The 19,979-nt window shown below is 42.6% G+C and overlaps 1 protein-coding gene across 1 annotated transcript in view; it reads right to left on the minus strand.

The window, feature by feature from the left end:
• LOC134666653 (phospholipid-transporting ATPase VB) overlaps positions 1-19,979 on the minus strand; it is a 77,761-nt gene that overhangs the window by 23,912 nt on the left and 33,870 nt on the right. Inside the window, exons 2-9 of the mRNA XM_063523879.1 lie at positions 10,645-10,849; positions 7,862-8,680; positions 7,465-7,607; positions 4,209-4,353; positions 3,289-3,495; positions 2,581-2,803; positions 1,862-2,106; positions 1,155-1,358 (exon numbers count right to left, since the gene is read on the minus strand). Coding sequence (XP_063379949.1) covers positions 1,155-1,358; positions 1,862-2,106; positions 2,581-2,803; positions 3,289-3,495; positions 4,209-4,353; positions 7,465-7,607; positions 7,862-8,680; positions 10,645-10,849 — 2,191 coding nt within the window. The remainder of the gene's footprint in view (positions 1-1,154; positions 1,359-1,861; positions 2,107-2,580; positions 2,804-3,288; positions 3,496-4,208; positions 4,354-7,464; positions 7,608-7,861; positions 8,681-10,644; positions 10,850-19,979) is intronic.

Genomic DNA, 19,979 nt, shown 5'->3' on the forward strand with positions numbered 1-19,979 from the left:
GGCGCGGCAGCACAGCACGGCGGAGCAGCGGCGCGCGAGCGTGAGGAAGGGCGCCACCAGCCCCGAGCGCCGGTCCAGGATGTACGTCAGCGTGGCCCGGCCACCTGCAGGACGGTACCTTCACGATGTAGGCCTTCTGCAGCGGCGTGGCGCGGCAGCACAGCACGGCGGAGCAGCGGCGCGCGAGCGTGAGGAAGGTCGCCACCAGCCCCGAGCGCCGGTCCAGGATGTACGTCAGCGTGGCCCGGCCACCTGCAGGACGGTACCTTCACGATGTAGGCCTTCTGCAGCGGCGTGGCGCGGCAGCACAGCACGGCGGAGCAGCGGCGCGCGAGCGTGAGGAAGGGCGCCACCAGCCCCGAGCGCCGGTCCAGGATGTACGTCAGCGTGGCCCGGCCACCTGCAGGACGGTACCTTCACGATGTAGGCCTTCTGCAGCGGCGTGGCGCGGCAGCACAGCACGGCGGAGCAGCGGCGCGCGAGCGTGAGGAAGGGCGCCACCAGCCCCGAGCGCCGGTCCAGGATGTACGTCAGCGTGGCCCGGCCACCTGCAGGACGGTACCTTCACGATGTAGGCCTTCTGCAGCGGCGTGGCGCGGCAGCACAGCACGGCGGAGCAGCGGCGCGCGAGCGTGAGGAAGGGCGCCACCAGCCCCGAGCGCCGGTCCAGGATGTACGTCAGCGTGGCCCGGCCACCTGCAGGACGGTACCTTCACGATGTAGGCCTTCTGCAGCGGCGTGGCGCGGCAGCACAGCACGGCGGAGCAGCGGCGCGCGAGCGTGAGGAAGGGCGCCACCAGCCCCGAGCGCCGGTCCAGGATGTACGTCAGCGTGGCCCGGCCACCTGCAGGACGGTACCTTCACGATGTAGGCCTTCTGCAGCGGCGTGGCGCGGCAGCACAGCACGGCGGAGCAGCGGCGCGCGAGCGTGAGGAAGGGCGCCACCAGCCCCGAGCGCCGGTCCAGGATGTACGTCAGCGTGGCCCGGCCACCTGCAGGACGGTACCTTCACGATGTAGGCCTTCTGCAGCGGCGTGGCGCGGCAGCACAGCACGGCGGAGCAGCGGCGCGCGAGCGTGAGGAAGGGCGCCACCAGCCCCGAGCGCCGGTCCAGGATGTACGTCAGCGTGGCCCGGCCACCTGCAGGACGGTACCTTCACGATGTAGGCCTTCTGCAGCGGCGTGGCGCGGCAGCACAGCACGGCGGAGCAGCGGCGCGCGAGCGTGAGGAAGGGCGCCACCAGCCCCGAGCGCCGGTCCAGGATGTACGTCAGCGTGCGCCCGTCCACCACCAGCGCGCGCCCGCCCGGCCCGAGCGGCGCGCTCAGGTACGCCTTGATCGTAGACTCGGCTTGGTCCTGTCAAACAAAGAACAACATTCGAATCGACATCGATCGATGGGGCCGAGCGGGCCCCCACAGCGAGAGCAACTGTCACCATTCGAGCCGAGGTTTAACGCCTTAAGGCATTCTCTATCAGTCAACCATAGCGCAAAACATAAATACTGTTTAGGCTTCAAGTTCTCTTATCGTCTTGTCACGTCTACCTACCCTTTGTCACTCCTCGTCCCCTAGCGACTGCGCCACTTAGCACAACATAAATTTTAAAGATCCAAGATTTTAAAGTTCTTACTTTTTGCGATTTGTTGAATACAGTCTACGAGACGTATCACCATGAAAAAAAACCAGGAAGTTGATGACTTTTGAGGCCCTGCTCTCGAGATGAGCTAAAACAGCCTCTCTGCAATAACATACAGGGTTATTGCACAGTCTCTGGTTTACGCAAGCTGAGGAGCACAGACACTGAGATTTGAGCACACATTACCTGACACGTTTTTCTATGACCTGTTATATTAACTGACCTTGTCTCTCGACATAAGATAGAGCAGCCTGTCTCTCTGTGAAAACAGCGCCGCCGAGTAGGCGATGTTGATGGCGGTCTCAGGCTTGTCCCCCGTCAGCACCCACACGATGATCCCGGCGTCCAACAGGGCCCGCACGGTGCGGGGCACATCCTCCTGGAGACGGTCTTCGACGCCCGTGGCTCCGATCAGCGTTAAAGCGCTTTCGAGGCGAGCGAGCGATTCGCGAATGCGCTTCTCGCGACCTGACAACGAGTGGAAATCTCAATATATAAAACTTGTCTGTTATGACTTATGTTTTGTATTAGGCTCGGAAATATGAAACATATATTTTTCAATTTGTTGTTGAGCTTCACTGAGAAAGTACGTTTTGAAATTCCATTCCTGCAAGAGTACAATGGGGTTGATAATTTTTAACGATTTCTACATGGATCAACTGGATGAAGCGGAGGCTAAATAATGTATATCCTTTAATTCTAATAGACCGATTAAGTGTCAAGATGACAGATTAAGGGTCGGTTGCACCAAACCATCTATAACCGTTAGAGCGTTCGATACATTTAATTGTATAGGAAGTTTAAAATAGATATCTGCTGCGTGATGTTGATTAATCTGTTAAATTTGGTTGGTCCAACTGCTGGCCCTTATTCATCACTCATCAGCAATATTTGTTCAGTTTAGATAGAAGGTTTTTAAAAATTTCATTGGAAAAAATGTACCTTCTCCCATCTCGGAGGCGCGCTGGTGCGAGGCGAGCCACTCCTCCCACTGCGCGGAGTTCATGACGCGCTTGGCCATGACCAGCGTGCGCAGCCCCGCGCGCGAGTACTCGGTGAGCAGCGCGCGCGTGCGCTCCAGCGCGGCCGCCTCCGCCGAGCCCGAGCGCGCCGGCGTCAGCGCGCTCAGCACCGTGCTGTCCGCGCCCTTCACGTACAACACCACCTGGACACATGAGGTACATTTTGTTTGTATCCTCACACTTTAATATTAAATTAGACGATTGATTATAATAGGAAAAACCACATTTTAGTGTCCGATATAGATCGACATGAGCAAGAAGTTTTTGTAGAAAAACAAACCCGTTAGTTATTAATTTTGAGCCTTTTCTTGATACTCAAGGCTTGCAACAAACTTTCATATATAATATACCTAAACCAATTTATTAATGTCGCATTTACGTCGGACGTGCAGTAGGTATACGAGTTCGCTTCATCAAAATCTTAAGTTGAAACCCTCAAGTTTCTCTCTCAACTATGAGGAATATTTTGGCTCATTCAGACGATGCAAGAACTCGCATGCAAGTTTCATTACATCGGTCGGTTGAATTGTACGTAACCAACAGTCCGCAATGTAACTAAAATCGCATGCGAGTTAGCTTGCTGTCTAAATCAGCCCCTTTACGCCCGGTGTCGGTACTGTCCACGCACCTGGCCCTGCGGGTCGCGCAGCGCGACGCTCATGCACTTGCGCGTGGCGTCGAACTGCTGCACGCGCAGCACGCGCAGGCGCGCCAGCTCGCCGCGCACGCCGACCTCCACCTCGTTGGGCGCGCGCGAGCGCAGCTCGTACCCGTAGGCCAGCGCCGCCTCCGCCAGCGCCAGTTCGTCAGGGCTCTCCGCCTCGAAACGCACCGTCTGCTCACACGAAACGTGAACAGTACAATTTATTAAATCGGGTCATGCTGGGTAAGATATTAATATAAACTCTCCAAAATGTAGAAAATTAGCTGTGATGTCTGAGTAGATAGAATAACTTACGCTTCAACTTTAGCAGTGACCCAGACGACATATTGATTGAAGAATCACAAAAATCTCTAAAACTGTTTCAGTTTTTCAGTTGTGATAACCGCGTTATAATTTCATTGTTTTTACCTTAAATTTCGATGTTTTAGCTGAGCTCCACCAGCTGTGGTCACAGAAAGACTGACATCCCGGCAAACGTCAACGGAGATGTTAATAAAACCGCACTAAACTATCCCAAATTAGAAAAAATAAAAACGAAATTATATCGCGCTAGACCCGTTTGTGTAATTAAATATGTGTACAAAACGCGAGAGTTTAAAGTGTTATATAACAAAAATTTAACACATCTCAAAATGCTTGGAGATTAGTGAACCTGTTTATACGACAACGGTTTCACTCACTTGAATCTTTAGTCGCTATTGGCGACATGTTTCGGGCCCGTGCACGAGTTGCAGTCGCCGCGAGCACTCGAGCCTGAGGAAGGACCCCTGACGGGCCCGAAACATGTCGCCAATAGCGTCTAAAAATGCAAGTGAGTGAAACCGTTGTCGTATAAACAATTTAAAATATGTCTCACGAAAGTTTAATATCGATTATTAGCGAACCTGTTGGTCGGCGCTAGTGCTGGGCTCGCTGGCGCTGTCGTCGCCGCGCACGAAGGGCAGCCGCGCCAGCTTGAAGCGCAACGGCGACGTCGTGGACGGCGGCGGCGACGGCGTCGTCGACCGCGACTCGGTTAGCCGCGCGTACCTGGAGCAAATTCGAGCTAATTGTCAAACACCTTAAATCAGCGGTCGGCAACCAGCGGCCCGCGGGCTGCATGCGGCCCGCGAACCTCTCACTTGCGGCCCGCGAGCCTCCCTGGCTAAGTATTTAGTAGAGGATGTAATATTGATAAATGACAATGTCTGATAAATGTGATAAGTCCCCTTTCATAAATAACGGCACAATGCACATACAGACAACAAAATATAAACGGGGCCTGATTAAGTAATTTTTTATGTAAATATGTATATGCATTTCGTTTCGGGCCCTCTTGCTCTTATATAGGTAAGGACATGGCGATCATAGGCCTTCTTTGTGTTTCTATAGATATTTTGGCCATAAAATAAAACATAAGCAACATTTATTTGACTGCAAAACACACTGTTTGAACCACGAAATAAACTAAATAAACGGGAAACTTAAAAAGCTTTAAGTCGAGTATAAAAAAACAATGTCAAGTCGCAACCATATAATGCCTACTAAAATGACTTACATCAAAGGGGTTTGTTCTCTATAAAGTATTGTATGTTATGTACATTATTCAAGACATATGGGTGCGAGCACTTTACAATAAGCGTAACATAGAGTTGTGAATATCTAGACAGAAAATTACTATGTAGTGAGAAGTGACACTTCTTTTAAAAACGTAGTAGTGATAGTCCTCCCTCGGCAGTCGGGTAAGGCAAAGACGTAAGTACAAATGGTATTACTAAAGTGTGAAAAAAAACCTAAAGCTGTGGATTGGTTGTTGATTTCCAGAAAGTCTGTACTTACTATGTACTTTACAAACTTTCTGGAATTCAACAACCGTATTGATAGTGCTCTATGATTGTCGAAAACGTCGACACCTGGGTGCGTAGCCAACATGCCAATCGTTTACGCTACGTAGCGAACGAAATGCAATAATTGTACTGTCGCACTAATATGTCAGAGTGATAGAGACACAAAGCGTTTCGCTATCCTAGCACAAGCGATTGTTACCTTGCCAAAATGCACGAATATATTTAGCCAATTTTCCAGGTTTGATCATATAATAAAAGTTGCTCAATAGGTATGGGCGGTATGGCCTATATTTAAACACTTCGTAAAATATGGCTAAGGATTGAAAAACACAAGAGGAAACAAGTTTTCATCTTCGAAATGCCCTCATGATATGTTGGAGATGAGGCCCGACGTCTTCCTAGGACATATGTGACGTTCCACAGAAAAAGGTACCTTATGGCGGCCGGCGCTTACGTCGCATAGCACCGCAATAGTATTGGAGCGGCGTTAATAATAGCGTAAGCGCTAACCGCCATAAGGTACCTTTACCCGTGGGACGTCACATATTCTTAATAACTTTCCTCGTAGAGTAGCAAAACACGTTACGTGTCGATGTTTTTCTTATTAGTCGATGAACGTTACCTAATAATTTCATTTTGCGTGCAGAACTGCAGAACAATAATAATTGAATGCAATAATAAGCAAGCGAGAAATACTTACTTATGGCCCCCAATGGCCCCAATTGAACCTACAACACGTAATTTAGCGAAATGGTGCAGTAATATTTTATCATTATTAGTCTACATTGCAATTTGCCTTTACAATCGATCGGACTGAGAATTAAAAAAAAAAACAAAGCATTTTGGTGATGTAAACAATAGTGTTTTCATTTTTATAAAGGGCCAGCTTACCTGGCCCTGAGCATGGCCACCCAGCGGGGCAATGTTGCCAGCTTTTTGGACACCTTGCGCCCCCGCTGCGATCTATGACAAGCATTTAATAGTTATATTTATTATGTTAGTGCCCAAGTGCATAGGTGCAATGTTAATTTTATATGCATTGATGTATAATCTCTGTTTAAAGTACCTAAGGATTCTTAGCTTGAGATTTGGCCTACCTATACTATTATTTGTAGGTACTTGTACAAAGCTCGTACAAGTACCTACAAATAATAGAACAAAAATTATAAACAAAACAGTCCTGTTTCCGTTTATTGATGTACAAGATATGGAAAACTTACGTGTATGCTCAGTTTCATGCCTTTGTCCGAATGAAAATATTTCTTTTAGCTAAGGAGTTAATTGTTTATTTGTATATTATGCTAAAAGTATGGGTGTGTTTTGTAACGGTAGACCTATTAGAAGGATATTTCTGAAAGCGAAAATTATTAAAATTATTTTGCATACACATTCAGTTTAGTGTAGATGTTATTTTAAAAGTCAAATTTCATTGATATGATGACCTAAGCATAAATAACACTTGTACTGCGTGTGCTAAAACGTTGCAGATTTATCTTGGTCTAACTCTATTCATTTATTATGTCAAAAATGTGGTATAGTTTTTTAGGGAATTGAATTATTTTTATTATTCTAAAATGACAATGAGTTGTTCAGGAAATACAATTACTTGACTGTTTATATCAGAACGTTAGTGTTCTTATAACCGTATATATGTATAGGAAATATACATATTCCTGTGTTTTTTTGTAAGAAAAACAAAAATGTGTTCCACGAATAGGAAAGGTAACGGTTACTTTTCTTACGCAGCCGATGGCTTGCGTGCTCTAATCTGAATTTCAATTCTGAATTCATTCACGCGAGCCGCAACCACATTGTAATCAACTAGCGCTCCATTTCTTGTTCACACTGGCAACATACAGCCGGTGATCTTGAGGATCCGGCTGCTTCATCCGATCAGACTAGTAAAGAATGTAAACTAGAGCTAGGAAACCTACCTTCTATTGCGTTATTTTAACAAATAATATTTTGAGCCTTTAGGAAGAAGTATCAAAAGATATTGAAACAGCTCAATTTGTTAAGAAAAAGCGTTACTCTGTGTACATATTTAAACTAATGATACATCATTCTTTAGGATTCTGTACGTAGCGCAAACAACTAGAGTTGAGCGAGTGCCCACACATTCTGTGTTTTATTATAAGTGAAGCTAGCCGTGTTGGCGCGAGTCACTAGGTTTATGGGGACACTGTCTTATCATGGACCGGCTGGTGCAATGGAGTGTACGGGTACCCGGTCGCCAGGACTAAAGACGCTCGGGTGTAAGGCGTCCATGTGCGGCTACGACACCACTACGCCGTCAGGACCTGCATCAACTCACTTGTCGGTGGAGCGAGCGGTGCCGTTGGAGCGCGCGGGCTCCAGGTCGCCGGGGCTGGAGCCGCTCATGTGCATGGCGTCCACGTGCGGCTGCGACACCACCACCGTGTTGCACACCGCCAGGATCAGCATGAACTCGCGTACCTAAACATAACACTAAGTTTATTTCACTTGCACGTCTCTTCATGGGTTGAATCAGCTCATACCATTCGTATTTACTCAAGTAGGTATAAGTTGGCAAGAATCGTTTGTCAGGGGAGTTTAAACAAAGAGAATCATACCGTCTTTTTTGTAGTTTTTTAATCCACTGTTAAAAAACTTGTTTGCCAGACCAAAGCTTATTTTCAACACGGTTTACGTGAGTTTAAACCGTAAAATTAGTGTGTAATGAATTGTACCTTTTGAGTGTGTTCATTTCCATTGTTGTCGAGCAGATGTTGAAGCATCCTGGAGTTGGGCGAGATGTGGGTGACGGGGGTGACGATGGGCGGCAGGTCGAGCGAGGGCTCCGCCGGCGGCCCCGGCGGGTGGTCGTAGTCCACTCCCGCCACCGCACACCGCCGAAACAACATCTTATTCTCGGTTAGCGTACCCGTCTTGTCACTGAAGAGATAGTTGATTTGCCCTAATTCTTCAGTGATGTTTAACGCTCTACACTGTATACGAGTGTTCGTCATCGGATCGTACATTTCAACGTCCTGATGTATGTGGTAAACTTGCAACAGCTTTGTCATCTCTATCGTCACATATAGCGACACCGGTATCATAACTTGTAAGACAATAATGTACGTCCAAAATATTATCAGTCCTTCGTAGGCGGGGGAGTTTGTGGTAATTATGAAATAAGGAAAGTTAGGAAGGCTGTAATAGTTGTCGAGAAAGATCTTGCAGCCGACGGCGCCCGTACAGCAAAGGAATAGTAGGACCAAGATGCACCAGATAACGTCGGTGTTCATTTTCTTTTCAAGCTTGGAGCACTTGTAGCGGGGGCCGCCGTTGTTGAGCATGGCCTTGGTCTCGTGGCCGGCGTACACGACGATGCCCTCCACGAAGTCGGTGTTCTTGAGCGTGCACTCGCGGAGCAGCAGGTGGTCGGAGTTGAGCTGCACGCGCTCCTTGTTCGGGTGCGAGATGGTGCCCGTGAATCGGTTGATCTTGGTTGACGGCCGTTCCACTTCCACTGTGCTTTTGAACTTCGATGGACGAAAAGTTAAATGCTGAAAGTAAAAAAAAGATATCATAATGTATACATGTGTTTCATCTCTTTTTTTTTGGTTAGAGACGTGATGACTAATGACCATTAAGTACACTTAATACGTTACCTATAGGCACTATTATATGCAAAATTAGTTTGTAACAAAGAGTAGGACGCGCCATACCTATTATTTTTAAAAATGAAAGTTTTTAGGCAGTATAAGTACTTCAAGAAATAGTGAGACAATATTTAACAATGTCTGAGGCTTTCATACATTGATCTATCCGTAGTATGCGGAATTTAGATACATATTCGGTTTCGCGAACTCATATACCTATAGGTAATAAATAGTCTAAGGTTGGTAAATCGCACGTGTTATACAACTCACAATGAAATATCTTGTGCAAACAGTTCAGTAGGCATCATTCGTAGTGCGTCGTGCATGACATTCGTTAATCTCGTTTTAATTGCTTTGAACTTTAATAGTTCGTAATTCACGTTGATGCATCAACCCGCTCGCGGCGCTCATTTCCGAGTTTGGCTTTGTGTCGCTAATATCGGAGAAAGTATTCCCACGCTACATCTTTTAGAACTCTACAGACAAAATGTAATGCCATCCATATTAAAAGATAGCACGTTTGTGTTAAATCTAAGTACCTATATTTATTTACTATTAGCTTTTTATTTTGAACAGTAGGCTAATGAAGTCAGTTAAAATCGAGAAAAAACCGGCATTATCACGTAATGAAAGCGACATTAATGTCAGCTTAGATTGAGGTTAAATGTGGAAGCCCGGTGAGCTGGAACGGCGACACCGTTTGGCAGGTAACAAGTATCCGCTATAGCCACGGACCGAGTGGAGGAAATGATTAATGATCAAAGTAATCACGCCTCGGATTTTATGGGACATTATATATGCATGAAAACCGCTTTCGGCCATGACCTTATGTCGCTAGATGACGAAATTCGTCCTCACTTTTTGTAATTATAGTTCCGAGTAGTATTTAGGTCAAACAGGGAACTTGAAATCATGGGCTTGTGAAGATTAAGTTGGCTCAATGACATTTCCGTCGAACGTCATTGACCCAACGTGTAATTTAACCAATGCTCCTACATTCACTCTAACGCGTTGATAATAGAGGTGTGTTCAGATATTTGTGAGCACCTTGGCCGTTCCGATATATCTGATGGCGGCTGTACCTTTTAGTTTAGGTTTTACCCAAAAGCATATTAACGAGTATTTTATAAGGATGCAGAATAGTGTCCCAAGTGGGGGAACTAGAGGTAGACGCCACGAGGTCTCATGACTTTGCACAATTGACAACCCTTGGCTACCCTTCAGCTTCGGCTGTCCAATTTGCGTTCTATATCCACCCTACTTGAAGGCTTGTAGCTATCAAGGTTTTCATATAGTTACTTACTCATGTTTTGATACGACTATTGACTTTTATGATGATTAGCACCCGTTTGATCTTAATTCAATTATTTTGTCGGTTAAGTCGACAATCGACACCTGCCAGCGGGTAATTCTGAGCGAGAGACGACAACCGTATTTATTTTGAAACGTCAGCGATAGCGTATCAATCCGCATTTTACAACTGGAACTAAAAACAATCCCTAATCTAGGAAATCGATGAAGTTATTAACAATAGTATACTGTTAATAGAAAAACAAACTCTGGCCCTAATTCTTAATGTTGAATTTGGTTTTCATTTTAATTAAATAAAGCTATTGAAACGGATTATATCACGTATATTGAACCCACCCCCGTCACCCGTTCCGTGGTCACCCGTTGACCACGAACGCTATAAAGTGTTCGAAACGTCGGTATACTCGGGATGTAGTATGAATTCAATATATGCGATATAATCCGTTTCAATAGTTGTATTTCATGAGTAACTATCGCGGTAACCGAAGACAATATTTAATTTTAATATTTAAGTTTTGCATAGAATTCACTTTAGCTAGGCTATGCGAGGTTATTACCATTTCTAAAAAACCAGGCGGCAACATCCTCTGCTTGAGGTTGGTCTCGCCGTCGAGGTTGCACGTGTCGAGGTAGCAGATCCCCAGAGGGTTGGAGGTGTGGAGCAGCACCATGTCCGCGGGCACCGCTTCGTTGTTCGACAGGTGCACCAGGTCGCCCACGCGCACGTCGCGCCATTTCACTCGCACGTACCGGTCCACGTTCCTGCGCAAAAGAGACAGAAAGGTTGTCATTTTGAAATGTAAGTTCCTTTAAGACTCATTCCACTAACCCGGGGTAATGGGGTATAGGGTAAGCACACGCACTAAAAAATAAATGGTAAATGGTTATTACTAAATGTACGCCGCTCATGTCCCGCCGCGCTAAGCATTGAAATCCGATATACTTCCGTCTCAAAAGTAACGGAACCGGAACAGAAACGGATGTTCCGCCTTAACGGAAACGGAGCTTCGTAGCATCCCTGTTTACCAGTACAATTTGACACTAGGTTAATGATTTAACCGCTTAACCCCGGGTTAGTGGGATGGTGCAAGTGGCGCTAAGTAATCATAAAAAATAATAAGAGTATACATAGGATATTTTTTACGATAATAATTTAGCATTCATTTCATAAGCGAACTTGTATTACAATTAGATCATAGAATATTACACCTGGTGTGGTTAATGTTGATTTGAAAAATAAGGTAATCGAGTATTATTTCCTTAGGTATTAAATAGTTAATTGAGTTCAGAATGTTCATAGAAACGATACAGAGGAGTCGGCACTGTGCTGATGCGGAAAACGAAAAAACTCTCATTGTCAGTTACAGAATGGAGACCCGGGTTGTACCTACAATATTATATTTATTACACTATTGTCTATTACAATCTATTAGGATAGGTAGGTATTACGTTATAGCGCTATGCACTACCTACGGTTAAGATAGCATTTAGTGTTAACGTGTCATAACAGTGCCATTATACATATTATTGCATTAGACATAGTTATCTACAATCAGCCATGAATATTGCAATGTTGTAATAATAGTTTTTCTCAAGGGACATGTCCATAATAGTGATCGTGACTAGAAATATATTTATCGTACATATTGACAACGGGGGGATATTAATGATGTAGGTACAGTCAAGGAATTTAAATTCCGACCCATTTCGTACTTTGTCACAGTGACAATCAATATGAAAGCCGCTAGAGACCTCATACGGTTGTCACTGTGACAAAGTACGAAATGGGTCGGAATTTAAATTCCTTGACTGTACATATGTTGAATATTGATAAATTGATTATGTACCTATGTCATAAAATAGTCTGGATCGCGTTTTAAATATAAAAAAATATAATCCGTAATAGCTGTTTGTCTGAGGGAAAAGGATATTGTCATGAAGTTGACATGTAAACCATTTTTTGACGACGAATTGTATACTAGATGTCTCGAGTGTAGCGAATCAAGAAAATTGTATTGAACAACAATTTACAACTAATATTAAAAGTAGAAGGAGTTGAAAATAGAGTTCCGGTTAATCCGGTTATAATATTAGCTGAAAATTTTTGAGCATTAGACTTTTCGGTCGTCGCCACATTTATTGTCAAGTAGCAGTACTGATAATTCCGCTACTCGATGCTAGATGCCGACTACGAAATTAATAGTCGTTTTAGTACTAAAACTGATGTACGGAGTACTCTATGTATTTTTTCTCTATATGCAGATACAGACTTATGAAATAAAACTATTCTTCTTCCTCGCGTTATCCCGGCATTTCGCCACGGCTCATGAGAGCCTGGGGTCCGCTTGACAACTAATCCCATGATTTGACGTAGGCACTAGTTTTTGCCATCTGACCTTCCAACCCAGAGGGTAAACTAGGCCTTATTGGGATTAGTCCGGTTTCCTCACGATGTTTTCCTTCACCGAAAAGCGACTGATAAATATCAAATGATATTTCGTACATAAGTTACGGAAAACTCATTGGTACGAGCCGGGGTTTGAACCCGCGACCTTCAGATTGCAAGTCGCACGCTCTCACCGCTAGGCCATCAGCGCTTTATGAAATAAAACTATTGAAAGGAATATATCGCGTTTCAATAGTTTTATTTCATGAGTATATAACTATCGCGGTAACCGAAGACAATATTCAGTTACATACTTGTTAGAAAATAAGTTTTTTTATTTCGCCCAATTATTACATACAAAACGTAAATATAGTTCACACTCGACGTACATATTTCATAGTCAAATTTAGCTAACTGTAGTAAAGTGTTGCAACACATCTGTTATCGTATTACAACATAGGTATAGTGGTATAGGCACCATATGTATGTGTTCGAAGTGGCATATCGGGTTTATTTGCTAGTATCACTGTACTGTAGCTACAAATAACGGTAGTGCAAATCATAGTAATATATGGTCCTGTTAATATCTGTTGTAACAATGATAACTCTACAATGAAACACACAGTTTTAAATTTGTGTCCCTTAACTTGAAACTCGGGTAAATCCATTCGACCCTCTCAGTAAATATCTACCCTATTCCTATTACCTTTTCTTAATACCAAAATCGCATAATCTGACAGATGGATTTACCCGAGATTGAAGTTCAGCGACTCATTTCGTCCTCCTAAAATACCTATTATCAAAACATGAGGCTTATTCTAATTGTCATACTCGGTAATCATTCTTCAAACAGAAATGTTACTGTTGACAGCTAACAAATTGTATCAATTCATTCAAATTCAAAGCCCTCATTAGTTCTGTTGGACGAAGGCTAACAAAACATGCTCGTCATTAGGTAACTTGAATAAGTTCGATACATTTGGGCCATCCCATCCAATGATTAAGGCACCTTGTCTCTGAGGGTCAAGGACCCATGTTATTATGGTAAATTATCATAAAATATTAAGTTGCTTGTTTAAATTTTATCCACAAATCGTATGAAGCCCTGGTCCCCGCACCTACCTAGTTATTTCTTTACATTGTACAGTAATTCTTTGTCAAAGCTCTTGAAGCAATCGATTATATTGGGTTGTATGTATTATATTAGGGCCGGCGCTAGCGTCTCGGTTTTCGTTCCACAGTAAACAAACGGCTCGACAAAAGCAACAGGTGACGCAACGAGCCATTAAGATCGACCGACTTTGAGCCTTCTATTAGAGAAGGATTCCGCACATGTACAATAAATGTTGAAGCTAGGCTAAAACTAGGAAATTTCCAGTTCTGTACCCCAACTAGTAGCGTCGTGTTATTTCCAGATAGATATTTCTTTTCAGTGCTTTACGGTAGGTTTTCATAATCAGGCGGGCAAGGGTTAATTCGTTCATTGAAACGATATAGTTATAAAGGTATATTTACGTTTTCAGGGATGCTAAAAGTCAAGAGTTCACTGGGCTGCTGTCAATGATTACTTAAACTTACAGTTAAAATTTTCTAATCCTGGAAATAAAAGGTACGTAGGCTGATTGATAAGGACATTACCCTCCTTTGCTTTGCGCAGTCGGGTAAAAATGAGCACGAAAATGTTTTTGCGTGTTCTACAAAAGCATTGAAAAGTCAAAGCATGAAAGCTTAAAAATTTGTGCCATATTCGCCCAAAAGTAGATATAAGCTACAGGTTTTTTTTCGTAAGGCGCTACTGCCCTAAACATTTAATTATAAGTAAACGTCGCCAACATTTTTTTTGTTTTATTAACATACGTGACTCGTAACAGACGTTTACTGTGTTGTGTTTCTACACAACACAGAAAACGTCACGTATGAGAACTATACTCGTCATAACAAAGCGTACTCTAAAGAGAACGAGCCACAACGCAAGTAAAGAATGGCCACACAACGGTGAGAACAACATTGACCCAATCCGGCGTTCAAAACAAAACGACTTTTAAGCACTAACAGCAATGAGTCCTTAAGCCTTTCTCCAGCCAGCGGTGGTAAGGTCCGCGATAACTGCGTCGTGGAACCTTAATAAACATCGTCGCAGACAATAGGCCGCGATCGCGCCCCGTTCAGTACAACGAAAGTGATTTGAGAGCTGATAACCCACTCTGCTGTTTGCGTACCGGCTTTCTAACGTTTTCCTTCATTTCATATCTCGCTGTGACGTCAGAGCTTTTAGTCACGGCTCTGTATCCTTTGTTGTGACATACAGTGAAAAAGGGAATGTTTACAGTTGGAGCCCGTAGGCATGGGAACAACAGACAATGGGCCGTTAAGTCAGCGCAGCGAAAGTGATTTGAGTCGAGAGTTTTAATACTTATGCGTCATTCAGTAAACGCATGTTTTATCCCTACTACTTATTTATAGTTTTTCTACGCCTCATAGCATGCCATTTATATTGTTCTACAATTTTACAATAAACAACAAACAAATATGTACCTATATTTGTATAAAGCGTGGTCATACTGGTCATAAGGAAGAAGTGAAATAGCTATTTTCAATCAATACATTACACTCTTATTCGTCGCGCAGACAGGTAAATATACATACTGATACAGTTAGTTACTTATGTAATTATTTAGACTTTTATCAATTAGTAGACCAGGTAAGTATAATATTACCAAGTATAAAAAATTAACTGTCATAAGGACCATCCTTCGACGCGCGCGGTATATTACTCGTATAGACTTAGGTATCTACGTGACAATATACTTTCGTCACTGTTCTATACTGTCACCTAAGATCAGACTCAGGAGTCAGATAATGTACCTTGGTCATATCCAGATTATTGTCGGGGTTCCCCTGAGAGTCTAGTTGCAGAGTTCTAATTTGCAGTTGGCAGTGGAAAGCAGGATGAATAAATTTAGCGTTAAATTAACGAATCGAGCGGCGGAACTTTAGATTTCGCAGTTCGCGCGCTTGCTTGAGGTTTGCTGATACGGTTGCATATTAAGGCCAGGGTCACTTTGTATGTAAGTTTCAATACAAATTCGGCCCTTTTTCATTGATCTTTAGTGTACTACAATTAACCAGTAGTATCGTAATATATTAAGCTATTTGCTTTAACCGTCGAAAAGTTCATTTTGGACACCTGATTTAGTAACCCTGGAAACTGTAAAAAGTCACGTTTTTTAAATGTGGCCGATTAATTGGGCAATGTATTGCGCTCACCTAAACATTTACTAAATCAATTAACCACTAAGTACGGTTCGTTGTAGGTACATAAATAAATGTGCTGGTGATTATATTTACCCTTCAGTCATTACACCGTGCACAGGTGACCGAGGCGAGGCATATGAAGAAATATTGGAAAGCGTGTCAAGAGTGGACGTGACCAATGGATGAGTAAAGAGACAAAACCTAAACTCCTCGTGGCAAATCTGAGCTGACGCAATATACTGCAATTGTCCACCGTGATCTGCTACGTTGAGACAGTTTAATAATGAATATTTTCACATGCACGTGAGCGTTGTCAGTATTTAACGGAACTGTTTGCTTATATGTACCTACTGTGGGGAAACTCCATATAACGTCACTCGATATAACGTTTCATTCCCAATAAGGTCGACATTTTTGCCTCTAGTCGGTTTACTTTAATATTAATTTCTCTTTATTTAAAGAAAACTCTATAACGTCAAATAACGTCCGGTCCCTTGAGTGTCGTTACACTGTATTTAGACGTAAAAATCATTTTCTGTAATATTTTTGCTCGGCTAGAGTTTGTAGAAAACAAGGTTAACGTCAGCAGACTCCCAGGAAAGCCCCGCCGGCGCCAATGTCCCAGTAATTCTATCAAGTCACCCGTTGAACGGAAATTGCCTTAATTTTTAGGAGCTGTAGAAATAGGGCATGTAGGTTCTTGAACCCGATGTCTGACGTACTAACTTCTACATATATATACCAAGTATATACAAGTATGCAATAAAGGTACATTCAGCTGCAGAGATAGTTGACTCCCCTGCTAACGCTACTATTCCATTTTCTTAGCAAAGATATTATGATAATCACTACCCCTTATAAAACAAAGTCCTCCGCCGCGTCTGTCTGTTTGTTTGTTTGTTATGTTCGCGATAAACTCGAAAACGACTGAACGGATTTTCATGCGATTTTCACCTATCAATAAAGTAATTCTTGAGGAAGGTTTAAGTGTATAATTTGTTAACCCGTACGAAGCCGGGGCGGATCGCTAGTTTATTATAAGTAGTTCTCCTCATCACTCTCCACATACATTTTTATCAGATCAGAAACCTCCACCTATTGTTTAAGTAGGCATATTTATTTATATACTTATAAATTTAATTTTAAACCTTATTGGCCCGTCAATTACCAAAAATCTAAATTTTATAGGTAATGTTCTTGAAAACACAATCGTCCAAGTCAAAGACGACATCGTTAAAGTTACTTGTTAGTTTGGTAAACACCATCGAGCCTATCTTAATCAGCTCGTTACATCACCACCATAAATACGCCCGTAAAACCTTACGTATACGGCATTTTAAGGACTACAATGAAGTCAGCATTATACTAAAAATTTGATTTGAAACATGACTGTAGGTAGCTAGGTAGGTACTTCTAACGTAATGTTATTTATTCCAATTTAGTTTAAGTTTTACGAGTTGTGGCTCTAAGAACCAATAGTTGTAATTATTTAGTCTGTATTGTCTCTGTGATCGATGATGCAAGCTGGTCATCAAACATTCGATCATTCGAGTAAACCGGAGGGTCGCGGGGGGAGGGACGTGAGTCACGACCCGAACTAACCACTTGTGGAAAAGCACTAAAGGCACTAAAGGGGATTTACTCGCCTATGAAGGAACATTTTCGCACTGTCATTTTGGCAACAATGGACTAACATAAAATATCCTGATCCTGATAATCGGTTACTAACTATACGCATTTTTTACTATTGATTTATGAATTTATAACATTGAGTCACGTGAAGTCTGTTGGCAATATAACCACTTATTTGCAACGCTACCAATTGAGCTTATTACAATCTGATGATGTTGATACAAATAGAGGTACCGTTCGAAGGATCGGCGCACGCGGCCCGCATGGCGAACTATAGTGTATATTTCTCTTTTGCTTTGAGCTTGTCCATTTACAAGATAAATGTAAGGTGCTTTCCTAAAAAACAATTGTAGGAAATCCTCGGAGGCCGACCACGCAGTTTTCATGCCAAGTAGTACGAGTATTTACGTGAAGTATGGAGCTTATAGGAATATGTAAATATGCATTCTTACCGCGGATATAAATCCGGATATGCCCATGGACTTGCCCAGAACAAGTTCTCGATTTGCTCCTAAGGTTGCAGGCTCTCTTCCTCTCATTTAGAGAGTAGGAGACATTTTTAATTAGTCCAAATAAAAGCGGCCAAGTGCGAGTCGGACTCGCCCATGAAGGGTTCCGTAACAGCAAGGAACATAATAAAATTGCGGTTTACGGTTTATTACGTATTAAAAAAAAACTACTTACCAAATCTTGTTCAAACCAATTTTCGGTGGAAGTTTGCATGGTAATGTACATCATATATTTTTTTTAGTTTTGTCATTCTCTTATTTTAGAAGTTACAGGGGGGGGGGGGGACACACAATTTACCACTTTGGAAGTGTCTCTCGCGCAAACTATTCAGTTTAGAAGAAAATGATATTAGAAACCTCAATATCATTTTTGAAGACCTATCCATTGATACTCCACACGTATGGGTTTGATGAAAAAAAATTTTTTGACTTTCAGTTCTATGTATGGGGAACCCTAAAAATTTATTGTTTTTTTTCTGTTTTTGTATGAAAATCTTAATGCGGTTCACAGAATACATCTACGTACCAAGTTTTAACAGTATAGTGCTTATAGTTTCGGAAAAAAGTGGCTGTGACATACGGACGGACAGACAGACAGACAGACAGACAGACAGACAGACAGACAGACAGACAGACAGACAGACAGACAGACAGACAGACATGACGAATCTATAAGGGTTCCGTTTTTTGCCATTTGGCTACGGAACCCTAAAAAAACGATTCACGGGTGTAGCTAAAACAATGGTTATTTGTTTTACAAGGGGGCAAAGTTGTTGTTTAACCGCTCGTGCTCATATTGATACCCGAGCAAGCGAAAGATTCCAAAATTGAACCACGAGCGTAGCGAGTGGTTCGAAAAATGGAATCTTGAGCGTTGCGAGGGTTTCAAAGCACGAGGGTTAAACAAAATTTGCCCCCGAGTGAAACACAAAATTTTTCACCACACCAACCCGAAGCAAATATTAAATATGTAAAATATCAAACCAAATCAAATCCAAATTAATGTTATTAAATATTTATCATCCAAAATCATCATTTAAAAGTCAATTCTACCAGCAAACATAAGAAAACAACTCAAAATTTGCATTTGATTACTTTGCCTCACATGTGGATAAAATCCAACTTTGCTATTCGTTTTTGAAGTGCAAAGTAATTCTTTCCGAGGTGGTGTGGTGAAAAAACATTTATGTAAGTACCTGATAAGATTTATTCATCTGGACAAGGTGACCGGTGAAATACAAGATCTACCATGTGTTTGATCGTAAATACGGTACAATAACGTAACTACATATAGTGTTTTGCGTAAACAAAGAGCGGATTGAAGGCGAATTCTGGTGCGTCGACATCCGTACAAGTATTGCTATCTGGCGCTTCACTTTCTCCGATCCGGTATGTAGGTGAGTCGAAGCTAAACCTATGTCATCGTTACGTGGCGGATCTCGCGGTCTTGCAGGCAATGTGAAGGTCGGGACATTCACTGGCCTCACTGCTCGACCCGTTGACAATGCGACCAGGTACTCATTAATGTGATTTATCACGCGTGATGGCAAATACTGATGCTAAGTGCTAAATAAGCTGCTAGTGACTGGCGGATACTCGAACGGTTTATTGAAGGCGGTCTTTCCAATGAAAATAGTGCCGTGTGAGGGCATTTTCATTTCAACTTGTAGTACTTACTTTTATTTATTCTGTGTTTAGGCTTATATTTATATTGTGTTTAAATATGTGGAAATGTATGGGGTTAGACATAGATCGTCAATTTTGTGACGATTGCTAACCCCGTTAATGGTAGGTACACAGTTAAGTGAAAACACCTGTGTCTACTATTTCCTTAAATGGTAAGCATCATTGCCAAGAAATAATTGTGTTGTAATCTTTACCTCTGCTAGCAATAATAGTTCTTATAAAAAGTAAAGTAAGGCCATAAAGAAAGGCGTATTAAATGCTTATGGCTTTCATAATCGTGTGTCAAATCTAACAAACCATTGATATTCGTTTTCTCTATCCGTCATATATTTTTCATTCCTGTTTGTTCGAAAAAGACAAAATTTAACAAAGGTTTATAAGACGCTTTTTAGGCTTACAAGAGGATGCTAAGTTTCATGAATAA

Source organism: Cydia fagiglandana, chromosome 8, assembly GCF_963556715.1.
Source record: "Cydia fagiglandana chromosome 8, ilCydFagi1.1, whole genome shotgun sequence".
Taxonomy (NCBI): domain Eukaryota; kingdom Metazoa; phylum Arthropoda; class Insecta; order Lepidoptera; family Tortricidae; genus Cydia; species Cydia fagiglandana.